We start from the raw sequence: 26,508 nt of genomic DNA on the forward strand, positions 1-26,508 counted from the left end.
TTCCGTAGCAAGACTTTGCCATAATTACAGCTGAGCTTTACCTCTTTTTTTGTTTGTTTTTCTCTCAATTCAATTAAGAATCTGCCACAGAAATTTTCGGTTAATTTTATTGATTCAAAAATTTATTTAGTTCTGTTTATATAAATATGAATACCATATTACATGACTTATTTTTATTTTTATTTTATTTTTCTTGTTTCATAATTATCCAAATTGCTTCTAATTTATCTATTTTTTTAATGATTCATTATGTCGAATTTATCAAAGCTTAAATTTGTAGCACTTAACATCTCCGAAAAGCATTATTTATCATGGGTCCTTGATGCTAAAATTCACCTTGCTGCAAAAGCTCTTGAAAGTACTATTATACAAGGAAATAAAATATCAAGCCAGGATAAAGCAAAGGCTATGATTTCCCTTCGTCGTCATCTCGATGAAGAGTTAAAGATTGAATATTTAACCCTAAAAGATCCATTTGAATTATGGATCAATTTAAAGGAACGATATGACCATCTTAAGGCAACGATATTGCTAAGAGCTCGATATGAATGGATTCACTTACGGTTACAAGATTTTAAAACTGTAAGTGAATATAATTCTGTTGTATTTAGGATAACTTCCCAACTTAAATTATGTGAAAAAATTGTGAATGATGAGGATTTAATAGAAAAGACTCTTTCTACTTTTCATGCCTCAAATATGGTATTGCAGCAACAATACCGTGAAAAGGGTTTAAAAAAATATTCTGAATTAATCTCATGCCTCCTGGTGGCTGAGCAACATAATACCCTTTTAATGAAAAATTATGAAGCACGTCCCTCGGGATCTGCACCATTTTCCGAAGTGAATATGATAGCAGCTACTCAAAAGTCTGAAAGAAGACAAAATCATTATCGTGGTCGTGGCCGTGGCCATAGTCCTGGACGTGGACATGGACATGGACATGGAGAGGGACGAAATAATTATCGCCATCATAGTGAAAATAAACAAGAGAACAATAAGGATCCTCAAAATAATCCTTTACAAGGCAGAGTTAATATTTGTCACAGGTGTGGTATGAAAGGTCATTGGGCACGTGTTTGTCGTACACCTGACCATTTTGTCAAACTTTATCAAACATCCAATAAAAGAAAAGATAACAATGTGGAGGCACACTTGACTTTTCAAAATAATGATGATAAATCAGGTCGCTCAAACAAATATGATGATGCTGAGGCAAATCTTGCATATAAAGATGATGATTTTGGAGGCCTTACAAATAATACTCATTTAGGAGATGGAGACTTCTTTGAGGATATTGACCGAAGAAGTGATTATCTTACTGGGGAATAAAGCTTTAAGAAAAGTTGTTATTTTCATATTATGTCTTTATGTAGTTTGTTCTTCTTAGTGTACTTTCCTAAATCATCATATATGCTAGTTTTAACATTCCTCGTGTAATTTCTAATGTTTCTTTTATTTCTAGTCTTTCGTATTTCTTATGATGTATTTTTTGTTTATTTATGAAGAATATAAAAATTACCCAGTCTTCAGTTAGATCCAAGATCAATAAAGATGATATATGTCTTTTGGATAGTGCTACAATACATACTATTTTAAGAGATACGAGATATTTCTCTTATTTGGTGATGAAAGAAGTCAATGTTAATACAATATCTGGTAGTACAAAACTAATTGAAGGCTCAGGAAGAGCAAATTTATTACTATTCAGAGGAACAAATTTGGCTATTAATGAAGCATTATATTGTAGTAAGTCTCAAAGAATTTACTAAGTTTTAAAGATATTCGTCAAAATGGATATCACATTCAGACTACAAATAATGAAAAGATTGAATATCTTTATATTACTACAATAAAGTCGGGTAAGAAATATGTGCTTGAAATGTTACCCGCTCTTTCCTCCGGCTTATATTACACAAGTATTAGCAGGATTGAAACGCATGCCCTAGTAAATGAAAAGTTTACTAATCAAGATAATTTTATTATTTGGCATGACCGGTTGGGTCATCCTGGTTCTACTTTGATGCGTAAAATAATTGAGAATTCACATGGACATTCAATGAAGAACCAAAAGATTCTTCAATTTAAGGATTTCTCTTATGCTGCATGTTCTCAAGGCAAATTAATTATTAGACCATCAACTATTAAAGTTAGGATGGAATCCCCTATATTTCTGAAACATATACAGGGTGATATATATGGGCCCATTCACCCTCCATGTGGACCATTCATATATTATATAGTTTTGATAGATGTATCTACAAGATGGTCACATGTGTGCTTATTATCAACTAGCAATATGGCATTTGCGAGATTATTGGCTCAAATAATAAACTAAGAGCACAATTTCCAGATTATACAATTAAGACAATCCGTCTTGATAATGCTGGTGAGTTTACATCTCAGGCCTTTACTGATTATTGTATATCAACTGGGATAACAATTGAGCATCTGGTTGCTCATGTTCATACACAAAATGGTCTGGCGGAATCATTGATCAAACGCCTCCAATTAATTGCTATACCAATGCTTATGAGAACAAAACTCCTCATTTCAGTATGAGGTCATGCTATTTTGCATGCAGCAACATTTGTGCGGATAAGGCCCACAAGTTATCATAAATTCTCCCCATTGCAATTGGCTTTTGGTGAGGAGCCAGATATTTCCCATTTTAGAATCTTTGGTTGCACGGTATATGTTCCAGTTGCTTCACCACAACGCATAAAGATGAGTCCCCAAAACAAGGTTAGGGATATATGTTGGGTATGAATCTCCTTCTATTATAAAATATCTGGAGCCTATGACTGGAGATTTATTTACGGTAAGATTTTCTGATTGTCATTTTGATGAATCATTATACCCTACATTAGGGGGAAAAAATAAGCAACTGAGAAAAGAGATAGATTGGAATGTATTATCACTATCTCATTTAAATCCTCAAACAAATCAATGTGAACAAGAGGTTCAAAAGATAATTCATTTGTAAAATATTATAAATCAACTGCCAGATACATTCACTAACCTACCAAGGGTGACTAAGTCACATATTCCAGCTGCTAATGCTCCAATTCGAGTTGATATCCCGGTAGGACAATCAATTAAAGCAAATGAGTTTAAACCACTATTGAAACGTGATACACCAATCGGTTCTTAGGATAAAAATCCTCAAAAAAGAAAAGGAGCAAATGATCAAAGTGATCATAATACGGAGGTAGTGACTCAAGAAGAGCACAAAGACATAATAAATGATAAAACCTCAAGGGAGGTTCAGGTACCTGAAAATGATGAGAATAGAGAGATTTCAATAAGTTATGTCTCAAAAGAAAAAAGATGGAACCAAGATAATATTGTTATTGATAGCGTTTTTGCTTATAATGCTATTGAAATAATGCAACAAAATGAGGATCTTGAACCAAAATATGTCGATGAATGTAGACGGAGAAATGATTGGCCAAAATAGAAAGACGCTATCCAGGCAGAATTAACTTCACTTGCGAAACGTGAAGTTTTTGGGTATGTAGTCCAAACACATAATACTGTTAAGTGTGTTGGCTATAAATGGGTCTTTATAGGTACAAAGATACAAGGCACGCCTTGTTGCGCAAGGATTTTCACAAAGGCCTGGTATCAATTTTGAAAAGACGTATTCTCCTGTTATGGATGCTATAACGTTCCGTTATCTCATTAGTTTTGTTGTCCATAAAAAACTTGACATGCATTTAATGGATGTGATTACAACCTACCTTTACGACTTATTTGATAATGAGATATACATGAAAATTTCCGAGGGATTTAAAATGCCTGACGCACATAATTCAAAGTCCTGGGAAATATTTTAAATCAAATTGTAAAGATCTTTGTATGGTCTAAAGTAATCAGAAAGAATGTGGTATAATCGCCTTAATGAGTATTTATTAAAGGAATGTTATATAAATGATGCCATTTGTCTATGTGTTTTTATAAAGAAAATAACATCAAAGTTTGTTGTACTTGCTGTATATGTTGATGACATAAACCTTATTGGAACTCTTACAGAACTCCAAAAGACAATTGATTATTTAAAGAAGGAATTCGAGATGAAAGATCTCGGAAAGACAAAGTTATGTCTTGGTTTGCAAATTGAACATTTGGCAAACAGGACTTTTGTTCATCAATCTACCTAGATAGAAAAGGTATTAAAATAGTTTTATATGGATGGAGCACATCCATTAAGTACTCCGATGATTGTTTGATCACTTGATGTGAATAAGTACCTGTTCTGACCTCAAGAAAAGAATGAAGAGATTCTTGGTCCTGAAATACCATATCTTAGTGCAATTGGTGCACCAATGTATCTTGCTAACACTACAAGGCCTGGCATAACTTTTTTAGTTAATGTCTTAGCAAGATATAGCTCTGCTCATATAAGGAGACATTGGAGTGGAATCAAACACATATTGCGATATCTAAAAGGAACTATCGATATGGGATTATTTTATGGCAATGATTGCAGTCCCGATCTTGTTGGTTATGCCGATGCTAGGTATTTATCTGACCCATACAAGACTCGATCTCAAACAGGCTATGTGTTTATATATGGAGGCACTGTCATATCTTGGCGATCGACTAAGCAATCAATCGTGGCTACTTCATCTAATCATGCTGAGATAATTGCTATTCATGAAGCAAGTCGAGAATGTGTATGGTTGAGGTCTATAATACATCTTATTAGAGACAAATGTGATTTGAAGTGTGACAAACTACCCACAATTTTGTATGAAGACAATGCAACATTCATAGCCCAATTGAATGGAGGATTCATAAAAGGAGATAGGACAAAGCATATTTTACTAAAGTTATTTTTCACATATGATCTTCAAAAGAATGGTGATAACAATGTGCAACAGATTCGTTCAAGTAATAATATGACTGATTTGTTCACCAAATCTCTACCGACGTCAACCTTCAAGAAACTAGTGTACAAGATTGGGATGCAAAGGCTCAAGGATGTGAATTGATGCTCTCATCAGGGGAGTTAATACACGTTGTACTCTTTTTTCCTTATAAGGTTTTGTCCCACTGGGTTTTCCTCGAAGGTTTTTAACGAGGCAATCAAAAGGCGTATTTATGAACACGTGTACTCTTTTTCCTCCACTAGGACTAATAAGATTTTAACGAGTCACATTATCTATGGACATCCAAGGTGGAGTGTTATAAGAAAAATTAAATTATGGTGGATACTCTTCCTCGATGATCTTCATCTCAAATGCTTAATAATATATTCAATGGCATATTTTTCTTCACTTTTCATGCCTATATAAAGGCCTTGTAATAGATAGAAAAATACACACAATTGAAGAAGAAAATCTCTTTCTTCTCTATATCTCCATTTCTTATTCATGTTTTACTAAATTGCTTATATTTCATAACAAAAATTTCTTTATACACTTATTGCAGTTCTTTCTCTTACTTAATACTCCTACATTTTTCGATTAAAACAAATACAACTGAAAAAGACTGTCAATTTTTTTTAATGATGGTGTACCTATAGTTTAACCAATTATGTGATAAATATTTGTATAGTTTCATTTTTGTAACTTAATAAGAATGCATGAGGTACTCTTTTACTTAATTGGGACTGTTTTTTTAGCTATAGTGGTAGTCGTCAGTTGCAGATCCAATTGTAGTTTGTAGAATGAACAAATAGTTAATGGATTAGTTGTTTAGATTTCATCTCTAATTAAAACCAAAAAATAAAAAGGAAAAGATTAATTGAAAATAGGAAGGAAGAAAGCGGTTGTTTAACAGGAAAAACTGGCGAAGTGAGAAGACAAGTACAATGAAGGATGGAATTGAAATTGCGTTTCTCGTTGATGCTGCTGCTCACAACCTCCGTTTACCTTCAGCTACCGTATGTCTCAGGTACCATCTCTACTCTTTATAGCTCGTTCACAAGCATCAAGTCTAGCCCTAGGTGCAAACAAGCCCCTTCTTGATCAACTTTTGTAAAATCCTTTAATATACCCCCTTTTTAAATTTAAATCTTGTTCAGATTATTTGGTTGACTTAATGTTATCTACTAGCTAAGGAAACCTGGCATTAATGAATGATTGTGGTAAGGAAATCTGAATTTGTAGCAATTAGGCAGTTAATTTGCCGATTGTGCTATATCGGGTTGGGAATCATTTGATAACCTAGTAAAATTTTGGATATATTTACTTCCGATTTAAGGCGGTGGATCAGTCAGTAATTGTATTAGCTGAGTAGAGTGTAGAGTGCGAATGTTTCTCGAAGAGAAGATTTTGACAAGTGGCGAAGTCAGCATTTCCACTAAGGAAATTCAAAATATAAAGTAGTCACACAAAAAAGCCAAGGGAATTCATATTGCATATATACAATTTTTTCGGCTAAGATGTGTCAATTGGCTCCTCCGGGGACAAGGGTAGCTCCGCCCCTGATCTTGACGCTCTTATCACTGATTCCTCCTTTTATTTTGCCCCCATGAGTCACTGATTTACTCTTAACAAGTATTTCGTGCTAGGATAAATGTTTTTTCTTTTCAATGAAGTGAAATATTAAATGCTTCTCTTTTCTTTCCAAAAGAAACTCTTTTTTTCCTTTTTTGTTGTTCATCTTTCTAGTATTTTTAGTGTTTACTTGGGATTTACATGTTGAGCTGTTCATAGTACACCTCTAATAAGTGCCATGGCGCAAGAACTGAACTTTGGAATATGGGGCTCAAGCTTGAATGAGCCTCCCATAGTGTATCTTGCTCAAATTCAATCTATAGTTAACTGTGTGAGCTTGATTTGATTTAGTATGTGAGTATGTTAGTCAAATAAGTGAAATGTCTGAACATTAATTTTCACCCTTGCAAACAAATCAGAATGTTAACTTAGTAAATTCTTTTCTCATCTGACATACCAGTAGAGTGATCTACAAAACCCACCAAACTCACAAGATTCAAGCTTTAGCTGCAATTCATATGATTATTAGTAAATTAAAAAGAAGTGCCTAGTGTTTGGAATTGTTTTGTGGTGGTTATCGTGGTCCTAGATCATGTGATATTCATTATTGGCGTCAAAGAGGTCGTGTAAAAACCTGATAAGTGCATCACATAGAGGGGTAATTTCCCACCATATGGGGTCAGATGGGTAATGGTAGTTGTCACAATGTCCAGAAATGTTGTTTGGTTTTGAGGGGTGGGGGTTGGGGGGTGGGGGGGGGGGGGAAGAGAGAATAAGGGGTTGCGAACGCATTCTACGAGTTAGAAGTTATATTTTCAGCTAACTGGATTGCTTTTAAGTGGGAATTTAGGTGAAATATGAATCACATGTCCTGTTTCTAGGTAAGACGCTTGTTATAGAAGCATCAATACAGACAGTGCTTAGCTTTGCAAAGGAAACATTCAAGACCTTTTGTCGGAATGGATGCCAAAAGTATATGTGCATGTTAAGAGATGCCCACACATCTTGTATTATGGATAATAATGAGGTTTTTTGGGCAGGAATTTGAGGCTAAACATATCAGCATCACCTAACTTATCTAATACAAGTGCTGCAATTTGGCTGTCCTGGGAAAGAAAGAAGCACTAGTGGGTTATGTAAGTTGCCAGAACTTCATTTGGTTTGGGAAAAGGGAGTGGGTGAGCATGGGCGTTAATATGCTGAAAGATCAAAAACTGCTTTTTAGCTTCCAAAGTGGTTCTTTATTTTCACCTGGATGATGCTTATAACACTACTCGCTTTATTCTTTACTTCACCTTCTAAATTCCAGTTTACCAAGAGATTTCTACGAAAATTGTTAATACTGGACTAGCCTGAAGAGCAAATATATCACACACAGTCATAAATGCACCGCCTTTTTTTATGCCTGCAGCCAGCTCTAAGGGCTTTATTGTTGATTGCACATTTTGGAAAGTGCTGGACTTTTTGGGGCTGAGTGCAGTAAAATTTGGTTGATAGTACGTTTGACAAATTGACTCTAAGACTCTAAGACTTTCCAATGTTTGGGTATTTTCCATTATGTTTATTAAGGACTCAAAGATCTCAATGAGGACACAAAAGAAAAGGACTCTAAGACTCTTGAAGTGTTACTCCTTTCCTTACCTAGATATGAAGTTGCTCATTTCCTTATCCAGATATGAGAACATTCTTTGACCATAAAAGTCAATTGTCGTAGAAACTTCCTTATGAGACTATTCGCTATAACATAGGAGAAAAGCATGCATAATTTGTTAATTTTTCTCTGAACTCTTCTATACATTTATGAATTGATGATATATTTTGTCTAGGCAGCATTTTGTGGCTATGGGCTAGAAGAATATTTGGACCTTGTTGAAAATATGCTCTGTTAAGTTTCATAGGTGACTCCTTTGGAACCCATGCAGACTTAGCAAGAAATAGGGCACAATCAAAGAAAAAGATTCATATAGCGATACCAATTAATTTGAATTAAGTTTAAAAAAATACTTACTTTAAAGCAGATGCTCGCTAGGAGTCTTTTTATCTTTTTAGAGTTTATGTGTCTATAGCACATGTAGAAAGTCTAAGTTATTGAATATTGGATTGAGACAGGTCTAGATGGAGCGAGATGATGAATAATGAGGATTTGTATAGCCGGCCCCAATTAGCTTGAGATTGAAGCATAGTTGTGTAGGGATATTGTCAAAATTTTGATTGATTGTAGATTCGTGAAAAGATAATAATTTCTTTGATAATGGAGTGCTCAAGGCATTATGGTCTAACATCTACTTTTCTAATAATGAGTCACCCAATCATTTAAATACAGGTAAAGATAATGGAGTTTGCATTTCACCTGGTGGTCGCTTTCCTCGATTTTCAAATGAAGGAAAACCTCCAAGAAAAGTAAAAAAGGGCCCAAGAGAGTTGAACCTCTGCAGGATATTTCGCGGAAAAACTTGCTGCGATGTAACGCAGACGCATCCTGCTTTGTTATCCATTAGGAAGCTTGCTTCAACTGGAGAGGCAAGCCAAGAGTGCTTGCACTTATGGGAAATGTTAGAATGTTCAATCTGTGATCCACGTGTTGGTGTGCAGGCAGGACCCCCTGTTTTATGCACCTCTTTCTGTAACAAAGTATACCAAGCTTGCTCCAATGCGTACTTCTCCATGGATGCTAAGACACAGGTTTGTTTGAGCTTCAGTTTGTTAACAGATTTTTCAGATGAGTTATTCAGCAATGGTGTATCAAAATTCACGAAACAAGAAGCTTGCATTGGATGTTATGATTTGTAGTTTGGATCATACAGGCTGTGTCTCAATGAAGATGCTTTTGGCCCCTTTGATTGAGCTCAATGCCAACAGCATCAATTACTTTCTCATCATGTTTGTACTGCCTCAGTTATTGACATATCTCGCATCTGATTAGAAGTTACATGTCAGGTTCTAGCACCCTGTGGTGTAAACGACTTTGTTTGTGGTAGAGCATCCCAATGGATCTCTAACGGGACAGAGCTCTGCCGCGTTGCAGGTTTTTCTGTGAAGTCTTTGTCTGATGATCCAGAAGAAGTTTCTTGCTATGGCGGAAAGTCTAGTGTGGATTTTATTGCTGATTCGTGGAGGGCTTCACAATCCAAGGTGCAAGAGAAAACGGACAGTTCTGGATTTGTTGAAGATTTCAAACAATGGGTAGAGGACATGACATTTAAAGAGAGAATATCTTGGGCAGTAGGAGGCATGGTTCTTACAGCAGGACTTCTATTTACCAGGCGAGGCCACTCTTTTTTAGTAATTATAAAATAAAGAGAATCTTATTTGAAGTTTCATGAACTCTCTCTGGTGTGGCATGTGTCTTAGAATGTGAGTTGTTACTTTCTAAGTTCCAGCGTATAATCATGTGGACTGATTCTTAGTCCATTAGAGTGATCATCAATGTATTTGAAAGTTGATAATGTCTGCATGCTTAATTATATCATACTTCATCACTGTAAAATTACTTTTACTACGCAGTCAAAGGAAAAGCCATAGGCAACGCCAGAAACTAGCAGCCCTCCAACGCACGGCCAGGAGATTGGGAGGAAATGTGAATCCGAGATCTCCTACAAGTCAAGGGAGCGAAAAGGGTAGTTAAAGATGAATATCTCCTTACTTGAAAGGAATTTCATCTTGTTGCTGTGTTCCCAGACAAAGTTAACGATGAGTACAGGTTTACTTGTTATTGCACTTCAAGCGTAAACCAGTGAAGAAAGTTTGGTGCAACTCTAATGTCTCTGCCTCCCCCCCTTTGTCTTTTATCGTTCTACATATGGTGCTCTTCACGGAAATCATGTTGGTCCTTTTCTTTTCTTCCCTAATCTCTGGAGTGGGATGGGAAGAAGGGGGGTGGGGCAAGTACACTAGATTGAAAAGAATCGAAGTCAAGTTTGATAACATGGAGGCAGATGGAACATATAGCTATTTTAGTTCCCTTGTGATAGCTTCAAGTAGGTTCTATTGAAGAGTGTAGACACCCGAATCAGATTGCAAAAGAAGTAGAAAATCTCAGTTATGGTGCTTAATTTACACTTAGGCAAGCTTTTCCAAGTTATGCCAATGCTGTTTTACTTTGTTGTGCTTTAGATGGGAAGGCAGGGATTTATAGAATCTGATATAAACCCCTGATAGAATAACCACCTCATTTTACGTGGATCTAATTCTTCCTGCCCGCAACAGATCTTGGGGATCGTTTACGATGTTTTTCTTTTCTAAATTTTTGATACAAAAAAAACTTTTAAAATCATATTTGAATGAAGAATGAACCCTTGAATAGTTGGAAAGGCTTTTGATATGTTTAAAACCGTTCGTCGTACCAGTTGGCTTTTTGGCCAACATATCTTTATAGCATGAATAGACGGACATATCAACCAAACAAGAATCCGGTCTGTCTGTTAACTTGAGTCTGCCCTTCTACCAAGAGAGGAAGAAAAGGTTATCGACTTGGCCTATTTTGACTACACTATTCTGTAACTATTAGGTCGCAATTCCAATACCTTAAAAAGAACTGTTTAGCGAGTATTCAAAAATTGAAGTTGCAAAAGAAGTATATAGAATCAAACATGAATTTCACTTGAAAAAAAGTAGAGTCGTGTCCATTGTTCCCTTGAAATATGCCTCAAACAAGTTCTACTATATTTTACCAGGATTTCAATTACTGTAGTTCAATATTTGATACTGGTGGCCGAACAAGTATTTCCCAAAATACTATACTTTATGGACCAAAGGAATTCGACTTCCACAGAAGATCAGGAGTTTGAAAAGAGCTTAGTAGCAACTGCTGCATTGTTGCAACTTACAACATTTAGGAAACCATTGTCCCATTCAGCTTCTTTACTTATTGCACAAAGAGAGGCATGAACAGGAGAGGGGAATGGGTTTGTAACATTTCCACTGGCTTTTTATATACCATTCTCACCATCAAGTTATAGTTACAGTTATAAAATGGTTATGTTATCATTAAAAGAAAAGATTAATAAACTGTAACATTACAGAATTTGTAAACTATTGGATGATAAAGCAACTCATCCTCAATTAAGAAGTGTCAAATCTGAGTGCTAGTAAATACAGGAAGGAAACAAAATGTGTCTAAAGTAAACAACTGAAACATCTTAGATCTTCTGAAGATAAGTTATGTTGCCGATTTACAGAATTCTTTTTTCCTTCAGTAGTAATATACTCATGGCCTATCCATAGTAGTTCCAAAGCCAAAAAGGTATTGGAAATATGATGGCTTGTGTCAATAACAAAATATAAAGTGTAGTGCTTGTCATTCTTCGCTATATACTGGATAAATCTCCATTACACTTTCTATTGTATCACATCCCTCCAACCTTTGGTGGCTGTTCAAATGAAAAACACAATTGTAAGATGTCTTTGTAGTCTTCATTTCAAAAACTTACCATGACTTGTAAGAACTCTTTCATGTCAAAATCACGATAATAACTTGAGAAAATATAAACAAGAATATCATACCTTCTTTAGGGGCAACTTTGAACCGCTAGATAATATCGGTTTCAATATTTCAAAAGAACATACAAGTTGCTCATCAACGCTTAATAAGGCACCTGCATTATCAAATTCTCCACCATAATTGGGAGCAGAAAATAGAGTCACAAGTCTTCGCTTCGCAAAGAATTCATATCCATCCTCCACCACCTACGACAAAACTTTAGAATCAGAATACATTCGGGACAAATATAAAACTTGAGGAAACTGAAATGCTGATGGCTTAGAAGCAAGCCAACAACTACTGCAAGAATATCATAATTGAAGTGCTTCGACAACAACTTTCGTTCAAAATTGCCCCAAAATATTTGTAAAGAAAAAAAGAACTATACCAGAGCTATGCATGTCATAATCTCGATAAATACTTTGCTAAATTGTTTTTGTAGAAAACACATTTTCCTAGAGAAAGATATGAAAATTCCTATCATGGGAATTTTTAAGAAGTGGACACAAGAAATGCCTGGATAGCATTCACCTGCCTGTAAATAAGCTTTGCTTTCAAGAATACAAGGCTAAAAGTAGGTGTTTAGAGTTTTCAAAGTTTAGCAGCGAGTTAATTAAGTTTTATTTTTTGACTATCCAGAATATGGTATACCTGATGACCCCGACAGATGAGGTCTAACTCATTCTTAGCCAAAAACTCGGCAACTACATCAGGTCCAAAAGTACAAGAAACACCTCGATCACTCTCCGACCAACCCTTAATTCTAGGGTCAGGATCAGCCCACAACAGATCACACAGCAAGCCACCGTCTGGAATCTCAGCCGGCCGCTGAATTTCATTTATTTGGTCCAAACTCTTTAGCTCTGGAGAAATTCCCCCATGCATGCAAAGGATCTTTTCATCTATAAGTGCAGCAACAGGTAAACAATTAAAGCAGTCTGTGAATATCTTCCATAGCCTAACATTGAATCTCCTTTTACATTCATCATAAAATCCATAGACCCTGTTGATTTTTGCATCTTCATGGTTCCCTCGAAGAAGGAAGATCTTGTCAGGGTACCTAATTTTGTAGGCCAGTAGCAAACATATTGTTTCTAAGCTCTTCTTGCCTCGATCAACATAATCCCCGAGAAAAAGGTAGTTTGCTGAAGGAGGATAGCCACCGTATTCAAAAAGTCTTAATAGGTCTTGGAATTGGCCATGTATGTCACCTGCAAGAAGGAATAGGAAAGAGATAAATTTATGAGAGTATTAAGCAAAACAAAGAGAGGAATTATTGATATCCCATTAGAACCCAAATGTTCTATGCAACCAAAAAACTTTTCAAGAATCTGATAACTATAGCATCAGAAAGAGCCTCCAAATTTTACATTTGAGATGATCAAACATATTTCAAACACTGGAATTTGGCAATGTAGGTGTATTAGCTAAAACATCAAATTTACCAAATTTCAGGAAGCGTTAAATTTTTCCTACATAGTAAACCACAATTTATCTAGTCAATAGTTTATAAACCAACTCTAACATTGCATAACTATCTATGAATACTTATCCTATTATAAACCAAAATGTACCTTCAACCTCCCACATGCTCAATTGCTCATTGAATATGGAAATGTTTTAATGCAATCAGTATCTTATTTTGAACAAGGACCATCAACCTTTGCAATCCAATATCTCATACCAAGCTCAGCTTTCTAGGTCACAACAGTGAATTGGAGACATCCATTTTAAGGGGCAAAACTATCTTTGGCAATACTCTAAATTCCCATCTAAAGAAATCACATGGAAAAAAAGAGAGTGGGGGAGGAGGCCAGGAATAAATGTTTTCTTAATCATCAAAAAATAGACATCTCAAAGCAGAAAGATCCAATTTTTACCAATCATATGACAACAATAGAGAGATGCCAATCACAAATAAAAAGACCCTTCCACTTATTCTGCATGCTGAAAAGTGTTCCAACATTTCTCATGACTGTGCTGATGGAAGATAATAAGCTGGCCCTTAATTATAATGTTCAACATTTAAGATATACATACAATTCACCATCTATACATCCGTAAATCATGATACATGAAAAAAACATAAAAACAAAAGACAAAAATTTACAAAGAGAAAAAGCAAAAAATCAGAGAAATGTACCACAGATCCTAATGGGGGCACGAAGCTGGAGGAGATTAGGCTGAGAGAGGAAAATCTGGCGAGCATTGACACAAAGCTGGCGGATCTCAGCCTCAGAGAGCTGAACTTGCTTCCCTCCCTTCTCTTCCAATAACCTCCTTATTATATCATCCAATACTCCCTTTTCCATCATCCCCTCCATTCTCCTCTTTCACAAAATTAATTCCCTCTATCTAATTTTCTACCAATAATAACAAAACTCTGACATGAACCTAATCCAAAAAAGATCAGAAACATACACTCAACCACCCACTTTCCTCTGACAATTAAGAAAAAGGTATGCGTATAAGTAGAAAAAAAATGGATATGATTAGGAAAAAGGGATTGAATTAAGGGAAGGCTTAAGAATGAAGGTAAAAAAATGGGTACTTGTCTCTGAATATTAGAAAATTAACAATTGTGGGGGTTGATTTAGGGGTATGTTGTTGTCAATGTATTGTAAGATGCGTGCTATGCTCGTCTCTTCTCCTATTATCTCTCTTCATTTTTCCTCCATTCTTTGTTTTCTCTCTCTCTCTCTCTCAAAATAGGATTATTTTTGTACGATGATCCAGTGAAAACGTGACAACTGCCAAGAAGATTCAAAACGTTGAAATCTTCAAATTAAAGAAAATGGAATATGGGACTGTTGTCTTAGAAGGCGCGGCGGGCACGATGATTTTGACCCAACACAGGGTGCATTACACTACTTTTATACACGTGGATAATCTAGCTGTCTTTTAAAATGTCCCTGTTATTCCATTTTACAAAGTTTTAAATATACGTATTTAGATTTTTTAAAAATTGTAACAGTTGAGTCGAGAATATTAGTATCAACGGAATGTTGTCATATCATTTCTGAAACATCAAAAATGAGATTTTACAATATAAATTAGAACAACAAGAGTACTCATTTTGAGCGCGATGCTCATAATAAAAAAAAATGTAAGGCAAAGGATCTAGCAAGAACATAATTTACATACTGCTAAACTATTTTTCATGTTCTTTTACATATTCAACGGGAAAGAAAGAATAACATATAAGACAACAGGTGCACTCCTAACCATTGAATATAAATACGAAATATTAAATGACCCCTTATCAGACTAGGATTAAAGCATTATTTATGATGCATTAAGAATAATTTGATTTTAAATTTTAGAACTGCCAACATCAACTAAAATCATTGGAATAGAAGGGTGTTTTTATTTTATATAAGCTTAGAAACAAGAAAAAATGACACTTAAAAGCTTCTTTTAAAGACTTAATGACCAAAATGCTCCCCTTAAAAAAATATAAAATATGCCCCTTTTGAAGACTTTAGGACCAGGATGCCCCTTCCTTTATATGCCTAGGCTTCACCAAAGGATTCTCCTTGTTTTTTTTTTTCATATTTTTTATTTTATTTTTTATATTTTGTTGTTATTTTTTTCACTTTATTTTTTTTTCTTTCTAATAAATTTATGAAATCGTATTCATTTTTTCTTAATGTTTTTGTAGTTATTTTCTCTTTTTAATTTTTATTCTATTTTTATTATTTCTAGTAGTAACCTCCTCACTCTTTTCTACTTTATTTTTTATCTTGATTTTTTATTTTTTGGTGTATCTTTTTTTGTTTTATTCTTTCCACTAAAATATATCCATCCAAAATATTTTTTCACTTTTTTTTTATTGTTATTTTTCATTTTAATTTTTTCTGTTATTTTTCAGTAAAATTCTTCCGCCAAAAACTATTATCACTTTCTTTCACTTTTATTTTTATTTTTATTTTTAAGTAAATAACCGAGTCTTAAAATTTATTGGGATACTTTCTATACAATCAGTAATCAATTATGATTACCGAGAGTTACCATGTTACTCTTTTTTTATTTTTTTTATTTTTTATTTAATATTTGTAGATAAATTTTTTTTGTAGTTTTCTAAGAAATTTAAGATTTTATTTTCAAATTAAAATATGTTCGTTAAAAACATCTTCACTTTTTTTCTCTTATAATTATTATTTTTTATATTAGTTTTTTCTATTTGTTTTTTCAATAAAATTTCTCCGTTAATATTTTTATCACTTTATTTCACTTATATTTTTGTTTTTGTTCTTTCTAGATAAATAACATAGTCTTAAAATTAAAATTGGATTACTTTCAACACAATTATTAATCGATTATAGTTATCGATAGTTACAGTGTCACCATTTTTGATTTTTTTGTATTATATTTGTAGATGAATTTTTTTACAATTCTTAAAGAAATTGAGGTTTTTTTTAAAATAAAAAAGTTATCACTCTTTTTTACTTTTTTGTCCTTTCTAGTTAAATTGGTGAATCCTAAAATTTGGTATACTATGCTAATTATGGTATACCAATATATAGTTTACTAAGAATATTAAGCGTGACATAATTGAAATCTAAGTTCAATTCTATTAAGAGTGACCAATATATAGTGTATCAAGAATATTGTGTATACCAGTTAACATATTCTAATAAAGTATACCATGATTTAACACTAAATCATGGTATACCAATGTACAGTATAACAAAGAATATTGGGAATACCATAATGTAATACTAATCATAGTATACCAATATATAGTATATCAAGGATATTTGGTATACTAATTAACATAATCAAATAAAGTATACCATGATTCCACACTAATCATGGTATACCAATGTGTAGTATATCAAGAATATTAAAAATACCATTTGTCATAAATAGAGTATACCACGAATACTAGGAATACCGTGATTGTTGAATCATGGTATACCAATATCTATTATGCCAAGAATATTGAGTATATCATTGAAGATACTCAAACAAAGTATATCGTGATTCAACACTAATCATAGTATACCATGTGTGTAATATACCAAAAATATTGAGAATAGCATGATTCAAGTTTTGTTTAACTCAAAATTGAGTGGGTGTTGTTTATCTTTGATATACTACTTGGGTGAAGCTGAATTCTAAAGCGTAGGGTCGATTGGGTCTATCTTGATCTAGTTCGAATCGAAATCTTCAGCCAAAAAAATCGAAGAAGATGCTAATGTATTTCTTATTTCAGTTCAGTCACCAAAATTATTTAGTTTCTGGAATTTAGTTTTGCTTTGCTAAAAGTTATTCAATATTATTTACTGCTGGATAATAATGATTTAAATTTTGAAGTTAAAATCTATTCTCTTCATGTGGAATTTAATATAAAAAAATATTGTGGAAGTGATGAGAGCTTTGAGACAATAAAAATTAGTAATTCTAGTAGGACACTACTTTATGGGTGCAAGGCGAGTAAATAGCAGTTTTAGGAGTACGTCGGGTCATTAATTTGTGCCGGTGGTGCATTTGTGTCCATTCCCCTAGAAACAATTCAAGGAGTACATGAGAATTAAAAGTGGGCCGAGATAGCTGGCCCATCTCCTTGTCCTTGGACTAGTGGGCTAGCTTGTATCAACTCCATTGGAGATCCTCTATGGATCCCTTCGGCCACTAGTAAGTAAAAATAGCACTGACTAGCCAGTTTTTGGACTGGTAATTTAAAAATATTCAGCATTTACAAAGTCATTGAAAAATAGCCACTATTTTACTACAACACGGACCGGTCCAGCATAATATACTGGAGATTGGTGCACCTGTGTATGAACTTTAATATGCTGGAACTCCAACACGCGAAAAGTTCCAGCATAATATACTGAAAATTGGAGCACTTGTGTATGAACTTCCAGCATATTATGCTGGACCGGTATATTGTACTGGAACTCCAATATAATATGCTAGAATATTTTTCGGATTTTGAACAGTGTTTTCGTTCAAATTTATCTTTACATGAAAAGTGACTAGATTTCGATCACTTTTAAAACTGTGGCTATTTTTCAATTAGCACTTGTAAATCTGGCTATTTTTGAATTTATCCCCACTACTAGTAAGGGATAGCAATAGGGCGGGTGCGGGACGGGACGAGGTGTATATATCCACTCATAGATTTTATTCTACATTAGCTAGAAATATGGAGGTACAAAATTAATTAAAAAAACTGTAATAGAAAAAGATAAAAAAAAATATAGAAAGATGTAAATTGAGATAATCTATGACTATTTATACTTTAGAGTAAGTTAAAATATAAAAATAAAATAAAAATTTACTTAAGATATTAAAGATTTATTGACTTTAAGAAATAAAAAAATTCAAGCACCAAAATAAGATCTTACATAAAATATACAAATTATTTATAAGGTAAAAAATAAACTAAATAGTAAGTAAAAAATATTTTAATAACAAAAATAATAATGTCATATTAATATTTATAAATCGGACAAACGAATATTTTATACGTAAATATTACAACAACATTTAGATATAATGTGTTCAAACAATTAAGAAAATATTTTTCTATGCTTTATATCTGAATTGAGTGCAGTTAGTTTAAGTTTGAAAGCATAACATAATTTTTTGAAAATGCGCTCCAATTTAGAAAATAGAATGATAAGAATTATCTTAATTTGAGATGAGTTTTTTTTTAAATATGATAAGAAAAATCATATTTTGGAATATGAATAATAAAGTCAAAGTTACTATTGAAATAATTTTTAATTTTTATCTATATTATATTAGAATGAGTCTGGTATTCTGGTAGAAATAGATATTAAATTCAAACAAGCTAATGAAAAGCCACATGACAATGTAATAATATTAGGTATTGAATAATATAATAGCAAAAATAAAGAATAAATAGAGAAAAATAACAATTCAAATTTTTATCATAGAAAAAAGAGTAAAACCTAAAATAAATTTGAGATGAGAAAGTTTTTTATATTATGATAAGAAAGGTCATAATATGGATAAGTCCACGTAACTTAAGTCTAATAGATAAAATTAAAAACTAGAAATATTACAACAACAACATACACAGTATATTCCCAACAGGTGGGATATGGGGAGGGTAGTCTGTACGCAGACCTCACCCCTACCTAATGAAGGTAGAGACGTTGTTTCCAATAGATTAAAAATATTGAATAATAAAAATAAATTAGACATAATGTGAGGATATTTATAAATCATAAGTGTAGAAAATAAAATAAAGTAAATATACAATACTTAAAAATATTATTCACAAATTTAAATAATTTAAAATTTTTGAGCAATATTTCAAAAAAAAATAATATTATTTTATGATTAAATAAATTATATATTTATCTATATTATATTAAACCATAGTAGTTGATAATGATATTAAATAAAGTTACAAGTTAATTAAAAACCACATAAAATGTAATAAGACTATATATTAGATTAAAAAAATAGCAAAATTAAAAAATATTATTAAAAACTTACTAAGTATTAGAAATGAAAGGGAAAGACTATTTGAATTTGTGATTAGAAAGTTTTTAAAATTATGATGAGAATGCTCAAACTATGGATAATACCACGAAATTGTAGTCTTATTTATGAAAAATAAATATTGATAAAAAATAAAATTTTAAAAATACAAATTAAAATTTTAATATAGGTAACTTTACTAATGAAAATTAAAAATTAAATTTTTATTTAAAACTAAAAAAGAAAGAAAATTTACGTAAAGAAATAAAATGACAGTGAAAATATTACTACAACATTTATATATAATGTGTTCAAACAATTAAGAAATTATTTTTTTATGATTAAAATAAAATTTTAAAAATACATAATAAATTTCTAATATAGTTAATTTTACTAACGAAAATTAATAATCAAATTTGTATTTTTAAAACTAAAAAAGAAAGAAAATTTAACTGCATCTAATATTATTATAAGAAAACTCAACACATTTGGAACATAATAATCAAATAACTTATGTATTATATTTTAGACTAATTGAAAGTTACAATTTAAAATAAAATGTTATATTATTTTGTTTGTAGGTAAAACATTAATATAAAAACTAATGAAAATTTGTAGTACGGAAGACAATGTATAAAATAAATAGAGGTAGTGTAAGGGTACTTATACTTTAAATTAATTTAAAAATAAATAAATGAAATTATTAAAATATATTTCCAAATATTGTTGATAAATTTAAATGATTAAAAAATTCTAAATAAGAGGATATAAGCATAAAAATATATTAAATTTCAAGAATAAAAAATTTATATTTATTAAAAACTATTAAAATGATAATATTAAGTTAATTGTTAAGCTAATAAAATATTATATAATAGTATAATAATATTAAATAATACAATAATTATAAGTAAAGAACAAAAAGAAAAAAGAATCTGTGTAAAAATGATGTGATGAATAAGGCATATTTGACATTCAGATAAAAACAAAGTGATAGTAAGAATTTTGTTAAAATAATATGATCTAATGTGTTCAAACAAGACAGGTCACAACGTGACATGTAGTATTCTTTAATATTGACAGGAAAACGAAATGCAAGTACTAAAATCAAGGGGTTAAGTTGCTACAGATATAGAAAAAAATAGGTTGTCCACTACGAAATTTGAACAATAAATTCATATCCTGCTTCTTAATTAATATCTAATGTTTATATAATTTTTATCTGAGAGGTTTATATTTTAAGGTTATTTGCACATGATTCAAATAACCTACATCACAATTTTACATGATTTGTATCCGCGCATCGCGCGGGTACTAATACTAGTACTCATTTGTAATTCTTGTATAATCTTAACGTATACTATGCAAAAAGTGTTGAGTTAAAACGGTCAAAGATACTCTTAACATTGTGTGATATTATCCGCTTTGGGCCAAGCCCACACGATTTTTTTCAAAAGGCATCACACCATTAAAAGTATCAAACTCGGGGGATTTGCAACCGTACCCTATATTTGTGCCACCTTTTAACTCGTATCCTATTTTTTAAAATTATTGATTTGGTAGCCATCTCGCAAAAAATCCGTAATAATATTACAATTACACCCATGACAAAAGATATAAAACGATCTCCTCCTCTCCTCTCAGAAACTTTATAAAAAAATCAGAAACTTGTCCAGATTCATCTTCAGAATCACACTTGCAATAAGTTGTTTCACCTTGAAGCTAAAACATGCTAATGTAGCATGGAGTTGTTTCATGTTGAAACTAAAACTTCACGCTAATATAGCATGAAGCTGTTTCACATTGAAGCTAAAATTTTATGCTAAAGCATGCTGGAATTATTTATCCTGCAATCTACAGTTTTGTCATGAATTTTATCCGAAACTTAAGTCTAAACATGCTGAAGTTATTTAGTTCATTTGTTAAAACTTCAGACTAAACATGCCGAAGTTATCTAGTTCATTTGCTAAAACTTCAGACTAAATATGTTGAAGTTATTTAGTTCATTTGCTAAAATTTCAGACTAAACATGCTGAAGTTATTTAGTTCATTTGCTAAAATTTCAGACTAAACATGCTGAAGTTATTTAGTTCATTTGCTAAAATTTCAGACTAAACATGCTTAAGTTTTTGTCTTACAATATGTAATTTCTAAAGAGTTTTTGCTAATGCATGCTAAAGTTATTTAGTTCATTTGCTAAAATTTCATACCAAAACATGCTGAAGTTTTGTAACGCAATCTATAGTTTTGTCCTGAGTTTTACCCGAAATTTCAGTCTAAACAAGCTGAAATTTTTTGGTTTATTTGCTAAAATTCAGCCTAAACATGGTTAAGTTTTCGTCCTGCAGTTTGTCAATAGTCTTTTATTAAAGAAGGAAAAAATTATCTTTTTAAAATACTTTTAACAAAAAAACGGGTACGGATGCAAACGGAAAAACAAAACGGGTATAAGTTAAAAAGGGGCGACCAAATAGGGCACCCATGTAATTTTTACATCAAACTCCTTATAAGTAGCTTATTTAAACTTTTCTACTTTCCATGTGGGACTTTGTTCACACAATCCCAACAAAGAATATTCTTTTTTTTTTCTTTTTGATAATTAAAAAAGGAAATATCAAGTGATTTTAATATTCTATGTTAATTTCTATAAGAAGATGTAATCAATAGAATGTTATATAAATGTATCCATCTCTTGAAACAATTGACAGAGAGAAAGCCATAACAAAAATAATACATGTTCTTTTCAGAAAAAATTGAAAAGAGAAGAAAAGAAAAGAGAAAATGGTGTCCCAAAAAATACCAACCTTTATCAGGTGTTGGCACTAAAATTTGCAGCACACCAAAATGAAATCTCAAATACTATATGTATTCAAATTGTAAAGAATAAACACATTGAAGGACCAAAACAAATAACATATACATAACAGCACGTACGAGTGTAGAGTCGCGTCCTTGATCGTTTTGCTTCATCAGAAGAAATTAATTAATGACAACATCGATCACGATTCACTGAATTGAAGAAGGTGGCAGCAGGGGTTCCGTCTGCGATCCTTGTTCTAAATCTTCGACGATGGCTACTTTTGATGAACTAGGGTTCCGATAAATGGCGTATATAACCAGCTGCACTGCTCCCAGCAACCATCCCATCCCATTCGGTACCTTTGCATCATGTATAGTTATTTAGTATAATTAAACTTAGGTTATTCATATACACTTCTATTCAGAAACTTCCTGTGAAAGTATTGAACATATTTTATAGTAATATTTCAATTGTTTCCTTAAATAAGAAAAGTTTCAAGAAATTGGTTAAACTGATATTTAAAGATGCAAATTTAAAGGAGAAATAGTGAAGCAAATATTTTGGTTTAACGCGTTTATGATTTATTAATGGTCTATTTTTATGGTACCACTTTGTAATACTTAATACAACCGTGAATAATTAATACTGCATTATATCCTCAAAAAAGTTATGTAGACCTTATCGTGCATACATGTGTAAATGAGACTAGACTACCACTTTTAAATTACAAATATTAGAAAAAGTTATATTAAATCAAACTTGTAGGTAGCCAAAAAGAAAGTCTTCTTTCTTAATTAGAAGTGGTCTAATGTCAAATGAATTAATACATTGTTACATCTAACAATCTAATTAAATATTATTGATTACTGATCAAACTTCTCGCACGATCCACAATGTGATCCTTCATTTTTGAATTTTCTCTGGTTCTTTTTTCCTACTAATACTTAATTATTGACAGGCTTACATTAATTGCTTGTCGTGCGGAAATGTGATGAGAATTTTCCAGAATATATCATCAGATTTGCAACTAATAAAAGATATTTGATGAGGAATTAAGATAACAGAAAACTTACTCCAAGAAACCAGTCAGCCACAAGCACGGCGTACAAAGTCCAAACACCACCATTTAAGAAAAGGAAAAACGAGAGAAGAAATGGCATGTACTCTACACTTCTGGTTGTCACCACTGTTGTCTGCAAAATCAGTCATCCAAAAAGATTGTGCTACGAGTGACTTCAATTAAAAATAACTTAGTTTTTTTCTTTTTATTTTTGCTTTATAAATCCAGGACCCAAATTTTCTGGCTCAACTAATCAGAATATTCGTACAGCGTAGGACCTACTAATGTGGAACCAAACCATAAAAAAAGTTTTTTCATACACACACACATGAGATGGTACTGAATTAGCACTTACCAAAACACCAAGAGGGGAGCTATACATGACGATGTTTAGACACGTGGAAAGAAAACCAATAACATTAATTCTCGTCTCTCCATGTAAAAGAAACTGAGCATATAATAGGGTTGTTGCTAAAATACCCACATTCAGAACCCCAGATAGGATGGCAGTCTTTTTCTGTAAAAAAAAAAAAAACAAAAAAGAAAAGAGGATATAGTATTAGATTTTTATGACTATTTCAAAGAGTCTAACATTCAAAACATCAGCTAATGTGGAAATCTTATACCGTGAAAATTTGAAACGGATAAATTCCACCAATATCAACTGTATTTCGTATAAGTTTATAAGATAAATAATTCTAAAGTTATAACATTACTTCTGAAATGTAATTGCTGATAAAAATGACATGACCATCAACTGATGCCTTAAATTATAAAAACTCATAAAGTTACAATTTAATAACCTTAAATTTTTCTTCCTTCATATCATGCCTATCTTGCATCTCAGGGAGTCATTATAACTAGGATATATATGCATATACATCATTGATTTTCTTTATGAAAATCAATATGTAAAAAAAATTCATTCCATAAGCATTAATCTTTAGGTTAATATTATTAAGTCTACAAAGCGGTAACTATATTGTATATCACTTTTCGACTTATTAGTGAATTGTTCACGAAAAAGAAAAAAAATGAAGAAAATAATAACAATAGGGGAAGATATTAATCTTGAGAACTTTCCCCTTGTAAATAAGGCTAGGATTTCTTATACTATCACTGTTATTTAACCTGTAATAGAGAGAGTTGTTAGTATCATTTTTATCATCATATTACTACTAATTTACATGTAATTATCTCATTACTAACTTGATTGAGAACATATTTTAACCACTCGGTCATGATAATGATAAGTATACTATTAAGTGGACATTAATCTATGACAAAAAGTACTATGCTTGTCAAGTACTACGTCTACTTATATGGTCGCAATCGACCGACAAAAGATGCAAGTTGGAAATAGAAACGTGTGGCACATTGACAGCACCCTAATGATTATAGCACATTGACAAAGACTTCTAAATATTTTCTGCTGCCACAAAATTTTCTCTTCAACATTTTCTTTTTTTCTTTTTGGTTTGGACATATAAGTATGTGTAGTGTCGATTTCACTATAGTAATTTCACATTCATATTAGCAAAAAAAAAAAAAAAAAAAAAATCACATTCATGAAATCCTCAAAATAGTGTAGGAATTTAGCATAGTTTTCCGCGTATACTCAAAATCGGCTCTTCCATACAGACGGCGTTCCAAAGCTAATTCTTCAAAAAAAAAAAAAAAAACTTCAAAAGTAAACTCAAAGCAAGTAACTCAAGTAAGTCATTTTCAAAGCAAAATGTAACCTTAGAAGAAAAAAATATATAAGTTGAATAGTTCTGACAAGTTAGCTAGTTTATTTCAAACAAAATTAAGTTTTATACACTGATATTTATTTATTTATACAATAAGGTCATTTATTAGGTAATTACATAAAAATATTTTGATGAAAAATATTGAAATACTAAGGGGTATTATCACCTTTAGTCAGCGCTAGAAACTATTTGCATCTAGTTAATATAATATTTACATATTTAGTGCATATAACTTAAATTCATTCAAATAACGTGGGAACTACGTTTGACCTGATTCCTCAAAGAAGGATACGTAGGCGCCTCACGGCTCGGTCATAGTGTACCAAAAAATAAGAATCCCCAAGAAAGAAAACTGGGGCAGAAGTTGTGTTTATAATTTTGGGAAAGAAAGTTTGATTCCAAGAGTTGTAATGTTTTACCCGTCAAAATTATTTTGAGCTTTTTTATAGCCTTTTCTTTTAACTCCACACAAAAATCCCTATTGAAAAAATAAAGTCTTTTTTTTGGACTCACTCTCATTTTTGGATTAGCAAATAGAAGGAACAAGGCAACGTAGACAATCTCAACGATGACTCCGAAGCCATTGACAGTGGACACAAGATAGCTCCCTGGCTTTATAAGTCCATAGTAAGTCCACAAAGCTGAATTTAGCAGTGTACAAATATATGGAAGGCTATCAAAATCCTCAGTTGATTGGTTCTTTACAATTCTTCTGAATGTTCCTCTGCACATTATTTTCCAAAGTTCATTAAAACAGGACCATAAACCTAGAAAGAATTAACAACTTTGACTAATTAATATTGTAAGTTATATTTCTGTCTTTTTACTTACACTGGCGAAAGAAACATTAGAACGGAAATGATGTTGCCTGCAAAAATAGGAAAAATATATTTCAACAGAGAAATTAGGCATTTCATCCCAAATGTTAATTCAACAAAAAAAAAATATCAATTCTCATTGAGTGATTTGAGATGATAATGCTATACCTATAACTCCGATGATGAAAACAAGATTTTCCATGTTGATCACCTGAAAGTTAATTTAGGCAGCTGAACAAGGAAGAGGAGTAGCAGCAGATGTGTGTGTGTGAGAGAGAGTGAGAGAGTTATAGTTAGGTTTTTTTGAATTTATATAATTAATTTGGTTAATATGACTTCATGCATTTGTTTGTCTAATAAAATAGAGGAGGTTTTAAGCCTACGTGGCTTTTTACAATGTTAAAATTAAGAAAGTGTCTTTATTAGATCTCTTATGTGTAAAAGACAGATCTATTATGTGTAAAAGTAAATTTCTCGTGTGTAAAAAAAAAAGGTTATAAAACTAAAAATAAATTTGTAATTAGCCACAAAATCATGAGTTTCTAAGCATTTAATAAAATTATACGGGGGGTTTAATTGTCCATGAGATACGTGCAATCTCTAATACTTTTTTGGATAATACTTATTTCGGTTGCAATTTTGTTTTGTACATGTATAAGTTAGTGTTCTACAGTAGTTAATTAGTCCTTG

General features: G+C 32.0%; 4 protein-coding genes across 4 annotated transcripts; 2 read left to right on the forward strand and 2 right to left on the reverse strand.

Moving 5' to 3' along the window:
• The first annotated feature begins 249 nt into the window (after positions 1 to 249).
• LOC142173697 (uncharacterized) lies at positions 250 to 1,332 on the forward strand. Its single transcript, XM_075239321.1, has 2 exons — positions 250 to 1,054; positions 1,187 to 1,332. The coding sequence occupies exons 1-2, from the start codon at positions 250 to 252 to the stop codon at positions 1,330 to 1,332; spliced, it is 951 nt and encodes a 316-aa protein (XP_075095422.1).
• A 4,433-nt stretch (positions 1,333 to 5,765) lies between these two features.
• On the forward strand, positions 5,766 to 10,659 carry LOC107820373 (folate-binding protein 1-like). The gene is made up of 4 exons (XM_016646655.2): positions 5,766 to 5,901; positions 8,770 to 9,128; positions 9,384 to 9,709; positions 9,951 to 10,659. Exons 1-4 carry the CDS (start codon positions 5,826 to 5,828, stop codon positions 10,069 to 10,071), a joined length of 882 nt encoding a protein of 293 aa, XP_016502141.1. The 5' UTR covers positions 5,766 to 5,825; the 3' UTR covers positions 10,072 to 10,659.
• Positions 10,660 to 11,404: 745 nt separating this feature from the next.
• On the reverse strand, positions 11,405 to 14,659 carry LOC107820370 (serine/threonine-protein phosphatase PP1 isozyme 9). Its single transcript, XM_075238523.1, has 4 exons — positions 14,069 to 14,659; positions 12,577 to 13,136; positions 11,949 to 12,131; positions 11,405 to 11,815 (listed from the first exon to the last, which is right to left on the reverse strand). The coding sequence occupies exons 1-4, from the start codon at positions 14,247 to 14,249 to the stop codon at positions 11,792 to 11,794; spliced, it is 948 nt and encodes a 315-aa protein (XP_075094624.1). The 5' UTR covers positions 14,250 to 14,659; the 3' UTR covers positions 11,405 to 11,791.
• Positions 14,660 to 22,111: 7,452 nt separating this feature from the next.
• Positions 22,112 to 26,146, reverse strand: LOC107820372 (bidirectional sugar transporter SWEET17-like). The gene is made up of 6 exons (XM_016646654.2): positions 25,987 to 26,146; positions 25,832 to 25,868; positions 25,514 to 25,724; positions 23,605 to 23,766; positions 23,263 to 23,382; positions 22,112 to 22,548 (listed from the first exon to the last, which is right to left on the reverse strand). Exons 1-6 carry the CDS (start codon positions 26,018 to 26,020, stop codon positions 22,396 to 22,398), a joined length of 717 nt encoding a protein of 238 aa, XP_016502140.1. The 5' UTR covers positions 26,021 to 26,146; the 3' UTR covers positions 22,112 to 22,395.
• Between the last annotated feature and the right edge of the window lie 362 nt (positions 26,147 to 26,508).

The sequence above is a fragment of the Nicotiana tabacum genome, chromosome 19 (assembly GCF_000715075.1).
Source record: "Nicotiana tabacum cultivar K326 chromosome 19, ASM71507v2, whole genome shotgun sequence".
NCBI classification, from domain to species: Eukaryota; Viridiplantae; Streptophyta; class Magnoliopsida; order Solanales; family Solanaceae; genus Nicotiana; species Nicotiana tabacum.

What these genes read in the sequence shown, in the direction of transcription:
- LOC107820373 (XM_016646655.2), top strand. Translation starts at nt 5,826, where the DNA reads ATGGAATTGAAATTGCGTTTCTCGTTGATGCTGCTGCTCACAACCTCC. An exon ending in TCAGCTACCGTATGTCTCAG is followed by an intron (nt 5,902 to 8,769) that starts GTACCATCTCTA and finishes ATTTAAATACAG; the next exon opens with GTAAAGATAATGGAGTTTGC. An exon ending in GCAGGACTTCTATTTACCAG is followed by an intron (nt 9,710 to 9,950) that starts GCGAGGCCACTC and finishes TTTACTACGCAG; the next exon opens with TCAAAGGAAAAGCCATAGGC.
- LOC142173697 (XM_075239321.1), top strand. Translation starts at nt 250, where the DNA reads ATGTCGAATTTATCAAAGCTTAAATTTGTAGCACTTAACATCTCCGAA. An exon ending in TAATATTTGTCACAGGTGTG is followed by an intron (nt 1,055 to 1,186) that starts GTATGAAAGGTC and finishes ATGATAAATCAG; the next exon opens with GTCGCTCAAACAAATATGAT.
- LOC107820370 (XM_075238523.1), bottom strand. Translation starts at nt 14,249, where the DNA reads ATGGAGGGGATGATGGAAAAGGGAGTATTGGATGATATAATAAGGAGG. An exon ending in TGCCCCCATTAGGATCTGTG is followed by an intron (nt 13,137 to 14,068) that starts GTACATTTCTCT and finishes TCCTTCTTGCAG; the next exon opens with GTGACATACATGGCCAATTC. An exon ending in TCATCTGTCGGGGTCATCAG is followed by an intron (nt 12,132 to 12,576) that starts GTATACCATATT and finishes GTTTTGTCGTAG; the next exon opens with GTGGTGGAGGATGGATATGA.
- LOC107820372 (XM_016646654.2), bottom strand. Translation starts at nt 26,020, where the DNA reads ATGGAAAATCTTGTTTTCATCATCGGAGTTATAG. An exon ending in CTAATGTTTCTTTCGCCAGT is followed by an intron (nt 25,725 to 25,831) that starts GTAAGTAAAAAG and finishes AATAATGTGCAG; the next exon opens with AGGAACATTCAGAAGAATTG. An exon ending in TTGCTAATCCAAAAATGAGA is followed by an intron (nt 23,767 to 25,513) that starts GTGAGTCCAAAA and finishes TTTTTTTTACAG; the next exon opens with AAAAAGACTGCCATCCTATC.